At 36.3% G+C, this 21,387-nt stretch overlaps 1 protein-coding gene across 3 annotated transcripts in view; it reads right to left on the bottom strand.

The window, feature by feature from the left end:
- Positions 1–21,387, bottom strand: part of MAGI2 (membrane associated guanylate kinase, WW and PDZ domain containing 2) — a 1,132,900-nt gene that overhangs the window by 347,511 nt on the left and 764,002 nt on the right. For all 3 annotated transcript variants that reach the window (XM_081102532.1, XM_081102533.1, XM_081102534.1), the window contains exon 6: positions 20,901–20,980. In XM_081102532.1, coding sequence (XP_080958658.1) covers positions 20,901–20,980 — 80 coding nt within the window. The remainder of the gene's footprint in view (positions 1–20,900; positions 20,981–21,387) is intronic.

Raw genomic sequence — 21,387 nt, 5'->3', positions numbered from 1 at the left:
TGGCCGTGACCTACTAATATATTTTGAAAATCCTCCTCCTGTTTCAACCCACCTCAGTTTAGCTTCTAGCCACCGACACTCCAAAAATCCACCCCAGCCAAATTTACTAATAACTTATTTGTTGCAAAATCGAGTGGGAAATTTTTCACTCACAGCTCACCTGCTACACTGCAGCATTTATCCCTGCGCCGGAATTCTGACTTTTGGAAGCCCTCTCCCTCTCTGGCTTTTGCGTCAATGCCCCTGCCTATATTCCTCCTAGGCCTTCAGCCATTACTCAGTCTCCTTTCTGAGCTTTCTGTCCGGGCTCCACAATGTAAGGGTTGGAATTCTCCAGGGTTCAGGAACAAAACACAACTCAAAAATTTAACTCATGGTCTTAAAATTTAGTTCATTTTCTAGAGCTAGAGAAAATGATATAATAGCTTATACTAGTCTGCAGACCAGATTCTAGAAAAAATTATCCTGCATATGTTAATGGCCCACACAGAATGCATCGCATATATTTCCATCCTGGATCAAATATATTTTTCACAAAGTAAAATTATAAGAATTTGATTTTTTCACAAGTGATACATCAAAGAAGTAACTTCTCAATGAGGTACAGTCATCCCAGGTGGTACTTAAACTGTTCATATGACCATACGCCCTTACAATTTTAGAAATACTTGATGATGAGCTAGGGGGAGGTATGTATCTTTTTATTCTAAGAGTTTTAATCCCATTACTATCAACCTTCAGGAATAGCTTTATAAAGTCTATTATACTCTCATAGTGTATAATATAACTTTGCTTTCATGGTCAGTTTTTCCCATGTTTTTATTTCAGAATACTAATTGGAAAAATTACCTAATATAAAATATTTAACAAGATTATAGTTAACCTGGGGAAAATAAAAGAAATTCATCAAACAAACATGTTTACAGGGTTAATCGAATGAAGTTCAGCAAATCTAGGCTTCAAATGCGTACACATATGGCATTAGTGAAGTAACCCAATTTGTACTGACATGAGCAGGTGTCTGTAGGTAGGTCATTGAAAGGCATCATAAACCAGGGCAGGTTTCCTAGCATATGAATTTTAATTTGAAGACACTTGTATCCCACGATGGCAGTAGGCACACATAGATTACATGTGCAGATGGGGAATTTGTGCCATGTTTTCAAACCACAGCACACAAGGTTCACCATGCACAGTACGGTTTATCAAGCCGTTAACAGATGCATTTCCTTATGAGGAGTTCTTAGGGTGTTCTCTGGTGAAGTTGCTGTTTCAAACATGTAAAGGTGTCCCATATGGCATGAATAAGGAGATAATTATGAAAAGATGTAGATTCTCATAAAAAAATTCTTCTAAATAATTTTGCCAAAATCTAGAAAATCTGATGTTATTTCCTGACCACCAGGGTCTGAGATATAGAGTTTATTTTTTGAAAGAAATTAAATAACTCTTTATGAAAAGGGCCTTAGATTCAAGGCATAAAATGAAATAAAAATGTATGTCATCCCTTGATTATGATTTCTCTGCTTAACTTTCACAGTTAAAATGTCAGCCAGCCCCATCATCCTCCAGTTCCTCCTTCATAATATCTCTCACACCAACCACACCACTTCCTCCTTCATAATATCTCTCATTTCAGGTTCCTTATCTCTTGAGTGGCCTACTGACATTATTTCTCTGCTCTAACTTAGTCTACACAACTCAGCCATACAATTATACCCTAAAATACAGTTTTAGATAGATGAACTTTCAGCACAAATTAAATGCCTTTCTCTTACTTAGAGGATCCACGTCTAAGTATTTATTCTGACCTCCTTTGCGACCTACCCCAATCTGGCTTCAACATCTCTGTAACCTCCTCCTTCCTACTTAAAGCCTCAGGCCCAGTGGAATGGAATTGGTTAAGGCTCCTATGCCTTTGCCCTGCCTGAACTGAGTCTCTACAACAACTCTGGCATCACATCTTACAGACATCTTGCCTGACCCACTGGATAATCAGCCCCTACTCTGTGCTCCCTTTCCACCCTAACATGCATCACACCGAACTATAAACACTGATTTTATTTCTCTAGAAAGAGATCCGAGTCTGTGTCCCATTTCACTCTGCATTGAAAGTGCCTCGTTCAGACCCAGTTATGAAAACAAACTGGGAATTCAGTAGTACATGTTTTAAAATGAGTGATTGGGTCAATTCTAACTTGCCCCAAAGGAGAAAAAGAAAAAAAGCACGCACACCGACATGATTTGATTAAGTTATTTGGATTACATCAGATATAACAGTCTTACAAATAATTAAAACAGGTAGTGACCATAAAAATGAGGTATTAGAAAAGCTCTCTGCCTGCCTTCTGGGCTTCAAAATAAAATGGTGCTGCAATCACTAGTTAGTGGGGAAGCCTGGCTGGGAAATAAACTGAGAAGGTGTAGGATGAGGAACAGGTAGTACTAATCAGAGCTGAACATGGTTCTAAGTATTTTATAGGAATTAACTCATTTAATAAACACAGTGATCCTACAGTGGAGATGTGATCATGATGTAGGGTTGTGCTACTGGACTTCACAAAGGCACATGCGAGAGTGAGGGCAGCGTGGAAATCTTGCCTTTATTCAGTGCACCTTGACCTGGCCCTCGCCGGGAACGGAAGGGGCTCCTATTTCTCCACACAGAGAATCTTTTAGGTTGTGAAATTAATTGGCATCTGTCTTTTTCCAAATTCATACAGAGGCACAGAGTAAGCCAGTGGCACTCCTGAAGGTAGTCTCTTATTATTATGCCCATTTTACAGATCAGAAAATTGAGACACAAAGAAGTTAAGAAATCTGCCAAAGGAGACACAGCTAACAGGTGACAGCAATGAGGTACAAACCCAGGCTCCTGGCTCCAGGGTCTCCACACTGACCACTGTCAGCTTCTCTGTTACATGTACGGAGGGCTTTCTCCAAGCTAGGTGACATCTCTTGAATTTTTCATTATTAACTTAGTCTTCACAATAACCCACAAGAAATTAGCCCCTTAGGACACACAGGGAAGCCTCAGTCTCTAAGCCTAAGAGAAGGTCCTTTGTGAGCATGGCTGTGCCCTGGTGGAAACGGAGCCAAAGTGATACTTCACTGATCAGAGCTAATTGGCTCATTGATAATGCTTCTCACATCTTGCCAAGCAAAAGCGAGTTAATTAAAATATTATCTGGAGCCCTCGGAGTGAAACTGGTGGGACCTGAGAAATGTAAGTCAGAAGTGAAATGAATGGATCTCTAGAAAGCTCCAACAATATCTTTTATGGGGTACTCTTATTGGCAGGGAAGTATACTATACAAAACACAGAGTCAGAAAGAGCTGAATTTAAAAATACAAAATTCAGTTTAATCTATGATTATGTAGCATTTCATGTTAGAGGGGAAAGAATGGATTTCTTAAATACAATTGAGACAACTGTGTTGGTGTTTGAAAAAAAGTAAAGTTGAATTCTTATATATATGTGAAATGACATACTAGGTTACTCAGTGCAGTAAAATTTTTAATAACAGAAGTTGGATGGAGCTTAAGTAAGCAAATAAAGTGTGCTATAATGTTAGAATAAACAATTTTACTTAAAAACATTGTTTTAATATATTTATTTGCATATGAAAACAGAATTTTTATGGCTTTATTGAGGTATAACTGACGTGTAAAAATTATATAAACTTAGGGGTACAGTGTGATGATTTGATATATGTCAACACTGAAAACACTATGTTTTATTTAAAAACAAATTCAAAAACAAAACTGAGAAAGCTCTATATAAATTGACATGGGATATTTTTCTTTTGTTTGTTTATGAATAAAACATGTCTGTAGAATAACATATGACACAAGTCAGTTTGTTTTTTTCTGGGGAAAGGAACTGGGTAGCAGAGGGAGGAGAGTGGTGGAAAATTTTTTACTCTTTACCCATTTTTGGCCATGTCCTATATTACCTCATCAAACAATTAAACTAAACATATAAAACACAAAAGCATTTGGTTGGACTCCCAGAGCTTTTACTTGGTGTGACTTTGGGTTAGTTTATTCAACTCTCAGTCTCATTTTCTCCTCTGTAAAATGATGATTATATTTCTTGCCTCATAGAGGTTCATGAGATTTAAATAAGATAATATGAAGTTCCTACTGCAGACTATGACACAGAGTAGACAATTATAAGATTTCCATCTCCCCCCTTTCTCTGACGACTCAAACTCCAATGGCTACTGGTCTTGGAAGTTAAAATAAACATGTGACATAGGTTGGATGTGGGAACTGTGACAAACTAGGGGGTGGTAGGTACTGTGACAAATGGAAGGTATTCAAATTATTAAATAAGTGTATATCAAAGTATACACTATACATGTGTATATAAAGTCTGCTGACAGCTCTTTTGTCATTTCTGCTTTTATACAGGAATCTGCATTTTAGAAAGTTATGTCTCATACAATGCCTGTTTCAAACCACTGAAAAATCATTTCCACTATATCATACTAACACTAAAATTCAGATAATTAATTCTTTTCCAATAGGTCTCTTAATATCTTTCTCTAAATTGAGTTATTTGATATTATTAGCTTTGCTTTTTCACAGAAAAAAATATTCACGAAAATATATAACTACCGATTGCCAGACCGCAATCGGGAAGTTCAATGTGAAGGATGACTCTAAGATCTCGGCTATTGCTCTCCGTGCCAGACCTGATGAAGACAGCACTGCTGCCTGCAGCTGATAAATCGGACTGAGGCAGGAGTCAGGCAGAGGTGACACAGGGAAGCCAAGTCAGAGGCTAAGAATAGCAAAATGACACATGAGTGGGCAGGATACTGGTCCATCGCTACGAGAGAAAAATGTCAGGTACTATGTTCAGATTTAGGATAGTGATGATGCAATACTCCTTGCCTAATCAAACTTCCTGTTCTGAATAAGTCAAGGTTAAAAAACAATAAATAGTAAAAAAAACAAAACACTAATTCTCAATTCTCTGGGGAACTGCAGATTCTTAGGGGCCAAGTTTAGATATAATTCATGATATATATCCATGATACATATTTATTGTATTACACAAATAGGTATATATGTTCTAAAAACGGGCTCATCACATCAACTTCCTTATAAAACTAAATGAAGACTTTCATTGACTAAAGTAACTGACTAATATTTATGAAATAGCCTACAACTTGAATCATTAGACTTGGACCAAATGGGAAACATTTTGATTATTTATTCTGTGCAAATACCTTCCTAAAATCTAGAAACTACAAAGAGTCCCACAAATGATATAAGGTGAAGTAACCTCCACACTACCTGTCTTTTCTTTTCTATTTTTTAAAAAAATTTTAATATATTTTTATTGATTTCAGAGAGGAAGGATGAGGGAGAGAGAGATAGAAATGTCAATAATGAGAGAGTTTCATTGATTGGTTGCCTCCTGCACACCCCCTACTGGGGATCAAGCCCGCAACCCAGGCATGTGCCCTTGACCGGAATCGAACCCAGGACTCTTCAGTCCACAGGCTGATACTCTATCCACTGAGCAAAACCAGCAAGGGCCCTGTCTTTTCTTTTTGACGAATTGAGGAACTTGTGTTACAGAAGTGTGCACATACTTGCTTAACTGAAATGCTATCCTAAAACCCTACCAATGGGATGGCATTTCTTTTCTCTATTTGGAAGCAGGCCAGGTAAGAAAAGTTTGATCATGCCACATGCAAAAGCTCCCACCTCCCTAATTTAAAGACTTCCCTTTAAGAAATAGCTGATTTTGTTTCTTTCAGTTACCCTTTTAGAGCTGTTCTATTTTTAATGGTAGTACTAGGCTGGAATTTATTAGTCTGGCTCCTTCCTATCTGAGAAAATTACTTTACATTGACTTTGCCTCTGAGATAGAATTCCCAGTGTTCCCATGTGGAGTCCTGAGGGTACTGCATCTCAGCTCACTTTTAAATATTCCCGATTTCCCAGTCCCTCATCCTTCCTGGAACTACTCTCTGTGATTTTTTTTCCAGCCTAGTTTCCTCTACACTATGTCTAGCATGATGCCCTTAAATCTAAAAGCAGTGAATAAAAGGCAGAAAATACAAAATGCACTGATGCATTCAGTCTTCCTCTTCTGTGTTCCCTTGCAGAAATCAGCCTCTACTATTTTGCATTAAAAAGCTCCCACCATTTGCTTGTGTCATGATCAGGGTGTAAAATCACCTTGAGGACCACTTTTTCAAGCTCTCTGGCTCAGGCCCCTCGCTCTGTGTCTGGAATGACACAGGTGGAGAAATCATTATTGACCCAAAGGGAAATGAACTTAAAGAGAAATGATTACTCTTTCTCTTTAAAAAAGATATTCTACAGTTTCTATCTTTTTACTCTACCACTGTAGGACTTGTCATTTACATCTAGAACATTCATTAAACAATAGAAATTAGGTTTAATCAGGACTAGGTTTACAGGAAACTGGGGCATTAAAGACAAATAGGTTAGAATATATTAATATACATTCATGCATTGTTTCTCCTTTATTTAGTGGTAGTGATTATGGATGATTGGCCATAAAAAGATATTTCATGGACTCTGGGCATTTTTTCTTCTTAATGGAATAAAGTTGCTCAACATAATTTACCTTTTTTTTCACAATTCACTTTTGATGTTTTAGGCTCATGATGAGCAAAAAACAATGTAAGTTTCCTGCTTTTAGGAATTCATAAAATATACATGGACTTGTGAAGCAATTTTGGCTAGCCACTAAAATTACTGCTTTCATAGAACATAGAGAGACATAGAAAAATAATAATTTATGTTTATAGGAACAAAACTTTATAAAAAGAAAATCCCAATCTATCGGCTGAACACAATGGGTCTGGTCAGTAGGGTTGGTATCAATGAAACACAAAACTGTCACTTCCATGGGATAAAAGACTTTACAATAAAGTCAGCTTTAACAGGAACAAGACAAGGATGCCCACTGTCACCACTCCTGTTCGATATAGTACTGGAAGTGCTAGCCATAGCGATCAGACAAGAAGAAGATAAAAAAGGCATCCAAATTGGAAAAGAAGATAAAAAAACTGTCCTTATTCACAGATGACATGATACTATACATAGAAAACCCCAAAGACTCCATCAAAAAACTACTAGATCGCAGATGACATGATACTATACATAGAAAACCCCAAAGACTCCATCAAAAAGCTACTAGACCTAATAAATGAATTTGGAAATGTAGCAGGATAGAAAATTAACACCCAGAAATCTATGGCCTTTTTATATGCCAATAATGAATCCACAGAAAGAGAAATGAAAAAAAAAAAAAAACAATCCCATTTACCACAGCACGAAAAAAATTAAGTTACCTAGGAATAAACTTAACTAAGGACGTAAAAGACCTGTACTCGGAAAACTTCAGGACATTGAAAAAAGAGATAGAGGAAGACATAAATAAATGGAAGAACATATAATGTTTATGGATTGGTAAAATCAACATCATTAAAATGTCCATACTACCCAAAGCAATCTATAAATTCAACGCAATCCCCATTAAAATGCAAACAGCATATTTCCAAGATCTAGAACAAACTCTCCAAAAATTCATCTGGAATAAAAAAAAAGACTCCGAATAGCCACAGAAATCCTGAGAAAGAAGAACAAAGTTGGAGGGATCACATTACCAGATATCAAGCTATATTACCAAGCCATGGTTCTCAAAACTGCCTGGTACTGGCACAAGAACAGACATATGTATAGAACAATGGAACAGAACAGAGAACCCAGGAATTGACCCAAGCCATTATGCTTAATGAATATTTGACAAAGGAGGCAAGAGCATACAACGGAGTACAAACAGTCTCTTTAATAAATGGTGCTGGGAAATTTGGACAGATACATGTAAAAAAATGAAACTAGACCACTAACTTACACCATACACACAAACAAGCTCAAAATGGATAAAGGACTTGGATGTAAGGCGGGAAACCATAACAATCTTACAAAACTCCATAGGCAGCAAAATAGCAGACATATGTCATAGCAATATCTTTACAGAAACAGCCCCTAAGGCAATGGAGACTAAGGAGAAAATAAACAAAAGGGACTACATCAAAATAAAAAGTTTCTGCACAGTAAAAGAAACCATCAACAAAACAACAAGAAAGCCCACTGCATGGGAGAACATATTTGCCAATGATATTTCTGATAAGGGTTTAATCTCCAAAATTTACAGAGAACTCATACAACTTAACAAAAGGAAGATAAATGATCCAATAAAAAAATGGTCAAAGGATCTAAATAGACACTTTTCGAAAGAGGACATACAGAAGGCTGAGAGACATATGAAAACATGCTCAAAATCACTAATTATCCTAGAGATCAAATCAAACAATGAGGTTCCATCTCACACCGGTCAGAATAGTTATCATCAACAAATCAACAAAAAACAAGTGCTGGCGAGGATGCAGAGAAAAAGGAACCCTCCTGCACTGCTGGTGGGAATGCAGACTGGTGCAGCCACTGTGGAGAACAGTACAGATTTCCTGAAAAATTTAAAAATGGAACTCCCATTTGACCCAGTAATCCCACTTCTAGGACTATATCCCAAGAAAACAGAAACACCAATCAGAAAGGATATATGCACCCCTATGTTCATAATAGCACAATTTACCATAGCTAAGATTTGGAAACAACCTAAATGCCCATCAGCAGATGAGTGGATTAAAAAACTGTGGTACATCTACACAATGGAATACTATGCCACTATTAAAAAGAAGGAACTTGGGGACCCTTTCCCCCTCCCCACATGGGAGTCCACTCTGTGGGACTCTTTCCCTCTCCCCACGTGGGAGTCTGTACTTGTTCTTCAATAAATCTCCACCTTTGCTATAAAAAAAAAAAGAAGGAACTTTTACCATTGCAACAACATGGATGGACATGGAAAGCATTAGCTAAGTGAAATAAGCCAGTCGGAGAGAGATAAATATCACATGATCTCACTCATATGTGGGATATAATGATCAACACAATTTGATGAACAAGAATAGATCGATCTAGAGACAAATGGTAGGGGAGGAGAGAGTTAGGGAGCAAAGGACTTATATGCATGCATATTAGCATAACCAATGGACAAAGACACTGGGGTGGGGGCTTGCCTGGGCTTGGAAGGGATGGGGAGGGGTCAAATGGGGAAAAAAGAGACATATGTAAAACTTTAGACAATAAAAAAAAAATAAAGTCAGCTTTACTCTCAAGCTCACGATACATAAAATCAGCAAAAGACATATGTTAACGTATCTTTGAGGAAAGCCTTAAAACATAAAAAGTTCAATATCTAAGGGAAAATGAAATAATTCTCAGCAAAATTAAACAACCAAGTGTTTATTAATAAAGTTCTAGCATTATGAAATAATTCTTTGTGAAAATTCAGATTCTCTCTGTTTTGTGGCAGCAGTAAATTTTAGTTGCTGACCCAAATTGTTTCATAAGGCAACTCATGTTGTACTCATCTAAGAATTGAAAATTTATATTGCTTTTTAATCATCCCACGTCTAAAGTAAACCAGAGTACTTATTATATTGCATCAGAAGTAAATTATTTTTTAAAAGGTGAATTATGTGTATCAACTTGATTTCATTGGGAAGACCACATTGAGGATACCATCTGTTGCTCTTTTGTAAAAGAAAATGCATTGTGGCATTTCAGTGCTACATTCAAAATAATTAAAGCGGAGCGGAACTTACAAACACTGACATAAATGAAACTACATTTGCCTAGATTTTATTGTCTAACTCTTCTTTCCTAAGTCCCCTGGAAGAATGAACTGATCACAAGTTTCCTTCTCTTGAAAATGGGGGTAATGATGTCATGTGCACACTGGGCTGTTGTGGGGAATAAATGAGATAACATGTAACACTTAACACACACTAATTAATACTTGGTAGTTATTATATTAAAAATAATAACATAAAAGAAACGATGAAATAGATAACAGGAATGTACTGAAATCAACTCTGTGAGTTTTATTTATGATTAAATATATTTTCAGGAAATTTCACAGTATTTTCTCTATATTGAAGTGGGGAAAGATGGTTAGAAATAAAATGATACTACCAACAATAAGAGGAATTACCTATGTAGTATTCATTATATTTCAGGAACTGTTCAAAGCACTTTAAATATAATAATTCATTCAATATTCACAGTAACCTATGAAGAATATTAATTTTTAATCCTATTTATGGATGCTAAAACCAAGGTACCCAGAGGTTCAAAAAATTGCTCAAGTTCACAGAGCCAGTAAATAACAGAATAAGGGTCTGAACCCAAGTAGTGTGGCTCCAGAGATATTCCACATTCATATTGTTTATCCTCGGTTTCCTCTTGGAAGTCACATGGCTCAGAGCTGTCGGAGCAGTATTAAATTACTACAATAACTAGGCTTGAAAATGATCATCTCTTTATTCTTTTAAACATTGCATCACCATTTTTGCTTCTCTAATGATTTTGCTTTCATGAAAAAATTTAGTTCTTCAATTTATAATATCTTAAAACTGCTACCTCACACTTAGTAAAAAAATTTATAGTTAATTTCTTTGCTAAATTTATCTAGGAATTTAAGGACATCTACCACACACAGCATTAAAGCATCCTTTGAATACACAACATCAACTTTCAAGACAGGACACATATAGACAATTAGGGCTATAGAACCAATAAGAAGCCGATAATCCAGTATTTACTAAATCTGTCTGCCTTGTGTCAGTAAAGGAGTGTTACAAAACACCATTTTTAACAGGAAGAAAACTTTTTTTTTTTTGGAGGGGGAGGGGGGAGGACCAAATATTGCCTTTAAAGCAAGGTAAGCATTTAATAAGTTTAAGACAGCTTTTACCATTCTTTAGGGAACACTGAATTTCTAAGAATGTAGGTACCATGTGCGCTGAATGATGCTAGCAAATGGTAACCACAATACATTCCACTTAATGGGATGTTATAAACCCAAAGGAATGTTGGGAGAGTGTTCAAGCATTTTTCTAAGAATGAATTCCCAAGTTGTACAACAATGCTAAATAGCATCATCCTAAACATATGCTGTTCTTGTTCTCAGTTGCTGCTTATGAGAGCTACAATGGCAGCGATGCTTAGCATCTTCTAGGAGAGGAAGTAGTGAGCAGCATAAATCCCAGAGACTCTTGAGGGATGTTTATCCCTGGGCTCTGCCGCCTGCGTAATGGCAGCGCGTTATGAGGAAAGGTCACTAACTGAGGAATCACAAGGAAAGGAGGCTAATTACAATCTTCCAGCAACTCATTTGGTCAAATCATTGTACCTTTCGAGGCCTTGTTCTTTGTGTGAATATTATTTTTCACTCTTTCATGGAGTGCTTATTAGGATAAAAGTTGATATCTGTAAAAATAGTTCAGAAAATAAATACGTTCTGTGAACAACAAATGCCCATAAAAGCAGCTGAAGTATGAAATCACAGAATATGTAGTAAGAACTCCTGTAAGTGTCTCTGGATTGTTACCATCTGGTCCCCTTGGCTATTCCTCAAGTAACTATATGTAGGGTAATGAAACCTATCTATTGACTTTTTTATGTCATATAAGTACTTGCTTCTGATCACCTACAACTTTGTAACAATTTTGCATTTTATCTCACTATGTTCACCTACTTTTATACTTACAAATGACTATGTTTGCTTTACTCTCAGCTTTTGTAAGAAAACCTACTTGTTTTCTTCTGCCCATAATCTTCCTCAAGTCAAACTACATGTATAACATGTTTGCTTTGTTTTTCCTCTCTGTCCTGACATACCTCTTCACTTCTTTTTTAAAACTTAGCACAAAAATCCATCTTATAAAAAAAGTATCCTGTAATTAACCCAGATGCATTACTTATGTGATACTATTTCACTGTGACCATTGATATAGAACACACAGAGACACATATCCATACACTTATGACATTTTCTTTCTTTAAAAAAATATGTTTGGTTTGATTTCAGAAAGATGGGAAAGGGAAAGAGAGATAGAAACATCAGTGATGAGAGATAGTCATTGACCAGTTACCTCTTGCATGTACCCTGCCCCCCACTAGGGATTGAGCCCTCAACCCGGGCATGTGCCCTGACCAGGATTTGAACTGTGACCTCCTGGTTCATGGGTCGATGCTCAACCACTGAGCCATGCTGAGCAGGCTTTATTAATTTCTTATGTAATAATACATGGATGTAATGATTTCCTTTTGGGAATCTAAACACAGTACCTCTTCTATTTTCCTAACTCCAAATAAACTCACTAATAGAAAACTCTAAGTCAGGATCCAATAAATGAGAGAGTCCAAAAGGGGAAGGAAAGAAGAAAAGGAATAAGGACAGTTGTTAAATGAGTTTTTGATCAGATGCCTGTAAAAAAGTAAAGTAGTCATGAAACAGCTAAAACCTCTTCAAACTCAATGCTTTGGTTTTCCATCACCATCTCAGCCCCTTCCATCACCAGGAACAGTCTCTAAGCGTGCATCGGTTTACATACCCTATTTCACCATGACAGCAACATCCGCTTACATGCTTTCATGCTTTCCAGTTTACAAAGATAATCTCAGATAGTGATATTACTCTGAGAATAAACCAATAGGAATGCTATTCTACGTGAGAAAAAAATAGACTATCACACGTACCTATTTATTTACCTTCAAATTAGGCTTTCTCCCAACACATTTGGTAAAGGCATCATTGCTTTTATGGCTTCAGGCATCTGGTGAGTGGTGAATTATGAGTTGTGTGAAGGTGATCTTTTAAAATTCCATATGATAGTATGTCAGGTTAAGACATGGAATAATCATTCCGTTATGCTCTCAAGAAACCTCACAAAGCAGAGTTTCAGACTGTTGGAAAAGGTAATTTTAAAAGTACTCTGGAAGACGAGCTAATATGATATAGCTCCAAGCACTAGGATTCTAATTAAATTAAATATGAACAGTGATTGAAAATTGCCAGGCCCTATTATTAGACAAAGCAAGAGGGAACACAGATTCAAAATTTAGAGCGAGGTGCATAAATTTTAAATAAGCCTCAACTAAGCTTCCATTCCCATGGATGCCAGATTCTTGAACAAAGCAATTAATTTTGTCAGTGGAATCTGATTGCCAAGTGGACAAATAAAACTAGGGGAACATTAACCCATACAGATGCTAATGAAGACATAGAATCTTCCATCTATAGAAGTTAATGGTAGTTTTTCCAATTAAGGGGGAGAGACAAATGTAAGAGCTTTTTTTTTTATTTTCTTTTTCAGAAAATACTGATTTATGAAACTTAAAAAGTGTTTACACAGACATATGGTACTAAACTCAAGGGAGAATACCTGGTATTTTTGTTTAAACTGCTGGGTGCTGATTTTTTTTTTAAATGAACAATACTATGAAGTCCAAGGTGATCATGTTACTTTAAGTTATATGCTCATCTTTTCCTTTCTTGGTTCTTAATTTTGTCAGGAGATCTCATCATTTGGAGATCAAATCTATGTTTCTTCGATATACGAATTTGGCACTTGGACCTTTTCTAACTTTAGTCTAAAAGAATCTCCAAGAATGCTTATATCTGAGTCTTTTGTTCCCCAAATAAAGCATTAGCAATCAGAGTGGAATAGAGAAAACAGTAACAACAGCTGGCAGTGTTCCCAAGAAAAAGAGATCAAATATAGTGACAGAGAAATCATGCAGAATATCGAATACAATAATACAAACCCTGGAATTATCTTGAATATGAAAGCAAGGATTGAAAGAGTAGCCGGATAGTCCATTATTGTGTCCAGTGAAAGGACACATCCACTTGGAAAGAGACATCTTTAAAAAAATAGATTTAATAAAGTTTAAGAAATATTTTCTTGCATTAAGAATTTCGGAGAAAAATACAGACTAAAGATTAAAGGGCACATGTACACATGCATGAATAACAGTTTTGTATGAAAAGGACAGGTCTCATAGGTATTTTTTAAAAAAGGATTTGAAAAGAAAGATAATATAACAAATATAGACCTGGTTGGAGTAGGAGTAGGGGATGGAGCTATCTAAAATTACCTGAGCAATAAAAACAGAATAAAATGAAACCTAATAGAGTAATCGAAGTGGATATACTAGCAGTACTTGTGCTTGTTACCAGAGGCAGAAAGGCAATCCAAGTTGAAAGGAAAAATTGAGAATCATCAGCATATACATGGTAGGTCAAACCCTAGGAATGAGAGCGACAACCAGGGAGGAGTAGAGAGAAGAGAGAAAGTCGCCAAAATGAAGCAATTCAGCTGAAGCTGAACATTAAGAATGCTGTAAACCCAATCGCCTTTGAAATCCTGCTCACATTCCACATCTTTCATCTAGCCTTCCCTGAACATTCCTGTTCACTACCAGCTGTCTTTTATTTTCCTCTTGTGTGATAGATGTTCCTCACACTATTTTAAACTTTCCTCATACTGGAGAGGTTAGTACATTGTCTTCTCAACTATACAGCTCTTTGAAGAATGGGTTTAGGTGTTGCATTTATTTGCATTTTTCAAGGGTCATAGCTCAATTCTACTAGCAGAAAGGCTATCCAATAAATATTTGTCATATGAGCAAGTGAATCAGCTTGCTTTGTTTTCAGGTAGATAATCTATCGTAAAAGGAGTAAAGTGACTTATGATGTATAAGAATTACACACTAGAACAGCGGTTCTCAACCTGTGGGTCGCGACCCCTTTGGCGAGAACGACCCTTTCACAGGGGTCGCCTAAGACCATCCTGCATATCAGATATTTACATTACGATTCATAACAGTAGCAACATTACAGTTATGAAGTAGCAACGAAAATAATTTTATGGTTGGGTCACAACATGAGGAACTGTATTTAAAGGGCCAGAAGGTTGAGAACCACTGCACTAGAATAAGAGGAGAAAGGCCACTTTTTGGTAGCTTCTTAATACTGGAAAGATAACATGGAAATGAAGAGCTAAGACCTTTTATTAAATGAAAACAAATATTGGGAAGGCAATATGAAATGTCAAGATTTTGTCTTAAGAGTCAAAAACTGATACTAATATAATAGCTGTGACTTATCATTACCAATAAGAAGTTTAAGAACAAACAACCAATAAATTTTCACATTGATTTTGGTTTGCTGATTCAAAGTAGTTGTTTTAAATCTATTTCAGTTCTTAACATAATTTTAGTATCGACACAACAAATGCTTGCCTCTTTTTGTCTGGTGGTTCCACAAAAAACACATTAAAATCTTGAGCTCTTGTGAATATAATTCCTTGAGATATGGATTTTTAATAGTAACATTGATAGGCCATTAACTATAAGTGTGAATGGCCTCATTGAATATATGTATATATATCAGACACTTTGAGATGCTTGGTGGTTAGGCCATGATCACACATTATGTCATACAAAATTTGATTTTCAAATAATCATCAGCTTTGGAAAGTACTGTTTTGTGAAGCATAGTATTTAGGAAACCCTAAAATTTTATGTACCAAGAGGGATGTCAAATCATCTCGCCGCGGCAACAGGTATTTTTATTTTATTTTTGTTAAAGTACAAGCCATAGTCAATTTTAAATTACTTGGCTTAGGGTTGATGATATGGATATGTTTCTCCCACTTCTAAAGAACTCGCTGTAATATTTAGATCAATGCCTCACATAACTGTTTTGCTTCCCGCATTGGTGAGCAGGTTTAACCACTGAGGGATACATAATGCTGGGCCTCACAGTCTGACTGTCAGAGACCGACAGTTAGCTCTCAGGGAAATTGTGCCAATATTAGGTGAACTGTAGTGAACACTTTTAGAAATTGTGAAGGCATACAAAAAAACAGAGGCTTGTTTTTTATTTTTTTTTTTTTTTAGGTGAGGAACACAGAATTTAAATCAATACACATTTAAAAAATATCTTTCAGAGCTAAATTCATTCTGTTAATTTAAAAACATAAATCATGCCATTTGAATTGTTTTGGTCATAAAATTATACTGATTGTTCTATTTATAGGTAGGATGGCCCAGGAAAAATATTGAGAATATATTTTAAAAGTTCCATTTTATTTATTTTAAATACAAAATTTTTAAAATAAAAATATTTTTCATCATTTTAAAAACATATTTTTAAGGCTTAATGTCTCTAGCTAAAGCATCTTGTCAGACTGCATAATGTCATAACATTGAGATCCATCTTAAACCCAAGTTGCCTGGATTCAAGCCTTGTTTTCTACTTACACTTGTTAAACAAGGCCCTTAAAGTTTTGGATTATAGCATCATTATCTGAAAAATTGTAGTGAACAATTTCTACCTACTTCAGAGTGTTGGTAGATTTAACAGAGAAAGTGGAGGGGAAAATACTCTTTAGCTTTAAAGTAATATCATTTAGTATCAGAAGTCATGTTTAGACATGTGGTCCTAGAAAAGATGGTGTAAACTTACTTTTCCGTGTTTCTCCCATTTAAATATCCTGGGGATAATTCAATACACAACCAAAAAGACTGGAAAGATGGAAAGAAGAAAGTAGATTGGCTATGAACCTCAATATTTGAAGAATGATATCATATGAGTTCCAAGAGTTTTCTTTTTATCTCTTATACTAGAGGCCTAGTGCACAAAATTCATGCATGGGGGGGGGGGGTTGTCTTTCACCCCAGCCTGACCTTCCCCAATCTGGGACCCCTCAGGGGATGTCCAACTGCCGGTTTAGGCCCCGATCCTTGGCCCAAACTGGCAGTCAGACATCCCTCTCACAATCTGGGACTGCTGGTTCCCAGCCACTTGCCTGCCTGCCTGCCTGATTGCTCCTAACCACTTCTGTCTGACAGCCTGATCACCCCTTAACCACTCCCCTGTCAGCTTGATCGACGCCTGGTCGCCCCCAACTGCCCTCCCCTGCAGGCCCAGTCACCCCCAACTGCCCTCCTTTCCCTGCAAGCCTGGTCCCCCCCAACTGCCTTCCCTTGCTGGCCTGGTTGCCCCTAACTGTCCTCCCTCCACTGCAGGCCTGGTCTCCCCCAACTGCCCTCCCCTGCTGGCCTGATTGACCACAACTGCCCTCCCCTGCCAGCCATCTTGTGCCCACATTGGGGTGGCCATCTTGTGTGAAGGCATGACTGTCAATTTGCATATTACCTACTTATTATATAGGATATCTAGACTGGGTTCCAGAGAGGCCTTCTGCTTGGAACATCAAAGGGCATATACAAACAAAGAAGCAAGAAAACAAATGAGAAAGCCTACTCTTTCTGGGCACAGGACCAGGACAAAAGGAACCTATCCCCCCAACCCATACCTAGCCACAGTGGTGGTGCCCTTTCACCTACAGTGGTGACATCAGTAGAACTCAGAAACGTCAACAAATCTTCCATCAGGAGTGGTGGCCTGATAAACCTGGGGTGGTGGCATCAATGGATCCCAAGCAGGTGATCCATCCTCTGTCCTACACCTGCCAGCATCAGGTGGGCAGAGAACATAGGCAAGGGAAATTATTTTCTATCCCATAAATCCAGACTCCACATTCCTACTAGTGGTGGGACTAAGAAAAGAACTCTTCACACTTTGCAGGTGGCACCAGTAGGGATTTATCAGGAATTTCCAAGTAAGAAGAAATAAACTGACCAAAATAGCACTGGAAGGGGTCTGAAAACTGTATTGCATTTGGAAACAGCCTACAAAATAGGCCAGAATCTACATACCAAACCTAAACATGGACACTGCCCACAAAAAGGAAAGATTTTATTTTAAATGTCCATTTCAAAAAGTCCAAAAGAAGAGAAGAGATAGTTACATTTAAACAAATTAGACTTGAAGTCAAAAACTTTAACATGTGACAAAGAAAGTCATTGCATAATTTCAAAGGGGTAATTAATCAAGAGAATGTGACAAACGTCAATATATATGCACCCAGCATCAAATAACATAAATATATTAAGCAAATACTCATAGATATGAAGGAAGAAAAAGATAATAATACAATAATAGTAGGGGATTTTAATACCCTACATCAACAATAGGTCATCCAGACGGAATATCAATAAGAAAATATTGGACTTGAGCTATACTTTAGAACAAATGAACTTAGATACCTACAGTACATTCAATCCTTTGAAGCAGAATACACATTCTTCTCAAGTGCACATGGACCATTCTCCTGGGTAGATGGTATGTTAAGTCACAACAATAAGTCTTAGACAATGTAAAAATATTGAAATCATGTCCCATATCTTTGCTGATTACAATGAATAAAACTAGAAATCAATAAGAGGAGGAAAACTAGAAAATTCACAAATATGTGGAAAGTAACACAATTCTGAAAAACCAATGGGTCAAAGAAGAAATCAAAAGGTAAATGAAAAAATATCATAAAAGAATTGAAAGTAGAAACATGACCAAATCCAGCCTGCCATTATTTTTTGTGTGATCCACAAGCTAATAATAGTATAACATTTTTAAATGGTTGGAAAAAAATTTTTGTGATGTGAAGGTACATGAAACTCAAATTTTTGTGTCCATACACAAAGTTTTATAAGAATACATCCAGGCCCTTTATTTATAAATTGACTTTGACTTTGGCCCCTTTTGCACAACAGTGAATAGTTGCAAAGAGACTGGATGACCTGTAAGCTTAATATATTTACTGTCTGACTCATTACAGAAAATGTCTGCCAACCTGCAACAGACCTTTACTTAAACCCTGTGGGAAAAAATACTCCAAGAACAGGGGCAAATCAGAGATAGATTGGGTCTTAAGAGAACTCAGCCCAATCTCATGTTGGCTCAGTTCCATATTGAATTGAGATATGCTTAGCCTTCCACGCCATTGCCCTAGCAGAATAAGGATGGATAAATCTTTGCTGGAGAGAGATATCATCTTGAGCCTCTACAAAATTTTAATATATATTTTACACACATTCCATCATTCAGGAAATTATTCTACTAACTTTGCTTGATCTGAACTGAACTGTGATACTTCTAAAGAAGCCTGTCTTAACTAGCAGGCTCAACATCCATCTATTTATATTCAACATTTTGAGCAAGAGTTTAAATCTATGTTATTTAAAGAAAAGAAAAATAAACAGAAGTAACAGTATTACCTAAAAGCACTTCTCTTGGCAAGAAAACTTAAAATATATATTTGGAACAATAGCATTGTCATGAACTAGATGTTAGTTTCTATTGTAAAACATTCCAATAATAAAAGAAATAAAATCTAGGAATTATTTATTTTGTAGAAAATGAAAAAAAAATAACAATTGACCAGTTATATCTCATTCTGAGCTATAAGACTGTGTTCTGAAACTCGTTTCTCAATGACATGTGATTCACAGACACTGGCATCATATTTTAGGCATCTACCATCCTGAGAAGACAGACAAGTGCAAATGTGTGAAAAACTGATAACACTGAAATATTATAATTATGCAATATGTTATGCCTACATCTCTCCCAGGATTTTAAAATTTGACTTTAATAGGCTTTTACAATGAAAAGAGCAACTCAAAGGAACAAGACAACTGAGAAGTTCAATATGTCACCGAACTGTAAAATCATTAAATTTATTTTAATTAGTATATACTAAGGTTTTACATCTGCGGCACAAGTAAATTGTAACTCAGAGATATAATAGATCAGGTCATTTTCATTTATAACCAATCACAATTTGAAACACGTATCTTTATATTGTCAATGAGATGTAACCTAATTGTGCTCAGAAGTCCAGGCCACATAATAACTTTATGGAATTTAAGCACATATAGTTGTACCATTATATAGAAGGCAAATAGATATAGCTATGAACACACAATTATATACATAGATAGTATTTAAAAACTGGATACTTATGCATTTAAATATGTATATATAAATTGTATACTCCCATTTTTTTTTTTAAATTTAACTCAGTATAACTAGCCTGTGAACAGTTCCCTTATAACAAAGGAATAAATAATATTTTCTAGGTACTATTGGAGAAAGCTGGAATTGCTACTAAAACAAAAGGATTTTTTGAATTAAAGACTTTTTTTAAAAGTCGACTTAAAAAATTTTTTAAAACATTTAAATACCTCTCAACACTTTTTTTCACTTTTAATAATTTGTCAATGATAGATGCCTCTGAATAAGGCTCTAATGATTTGACCAGATAAAGGCAAATATAAATCATAAGGAGAGTATGCTATTTATCATTTTAGATAAGATATAAATACTTTTTTAACATACATTGAATATTTTAAAAATTATTAGTATCTTCAGCAACAGATTTCATGTGTGTAATTTCCTAATTTGGAAACAAGGTTTACATTCCTCTCATACTCAAAATTGCTTTAAAAAAATTCTTCACAGGCACGAAAATAGTCCATTTTTAAGCAACTTCATGGGAATTGGAAAAGGCTAAGGACAACCCAGCACATTGATGAAATTAATGATGTTTTTTTCAATGTCTGACTAAAGGAAAGCGGCCATATGTATAGATCTTTATATCAGCGATTCCTTAAATACTAGCAGAACACTGTGTCTCAAACCATAAACATCAGATATTATTTATAGTTTCACAATACTGTTTCTCTACATATCATATTTAATTCCAATGAAAAGATCAGAGCCCTCCGAGAGACAAATTGCAAACAAAAAGTCCTCAGTAGGTGGTGGAAAGTCAAGCCAGGAGTCAAGCAACTCACAGAGAGGACGGAGATGTGAGATCCAGCACAGCCTCCTCAGAGAGAAAAAGGGAACCACATGGCAAGGCTGAAATGCCGACTTCATTCTCTCTCCACTCTGAGCATTCAACATCACATCTTTAAAAACTGTTTCAACTACATTACTGCTTCTTTAGGCGAGCCCCTCTCTTAAGAAACACAAGCATTCTCCAAGTGCGAGGCGGAAACATCATAAAAACTTAATAACCTACCATTTTCTTTGCACTCTTCTGGAGGTTTAGCCTTTTTCGCAAGTCGTGGATCCAGCCATGATGTTGTCTTTGTGTTATGGCTGAAAGGAAAAGAGATCGCTCTGAACAGACACATACTGAAAGGAATCAAGTTTATTCCCTAAGAAAAAAAAAGGGGTGGGGGGGGGGGGAGTTAGGCGAACAAAATTGCAATCGATACACTTAATTTGCTTACTGGTTCTAAGTAGCCCTGAAGGAGAGGTGTAAGAGTAATTGTGCAAGGCAGCTGTAAATTTGGCAACCTCAGCTCCCTGTCCTCAAAGCAGCTAGCTATTTTTATTAAAATCAACTAGAATGTTGCCAAGTTCACCTCATTGAAAATGCAGAACTCATCCAGTGCAAAAGGAATTTATTACAAATACGGGATTCTCCAGTTGGAGGAGCACAGTTCACAGGCTCCGGTACTGTTTCCTGAGTTTTGCAAAAGAATTATTTCCATCTTAAACCT

Source organism: Myotis nattereri (genome assembly GCF_964212035.1).
Source record: "Myotis nattereri genome assembly, chromosome: 11".
Classification (NCBI taxonomy): Eukaryota; Metazoa; Chordata; class Mammalia; order Chiroptera; family Vespertilionidae; genus Myotis; species Myotis nattereri.
Note: the sequence above shows the minus strand (reverse complement) of the source record. Positions and strands in the feature narration are given on the sequence as shown.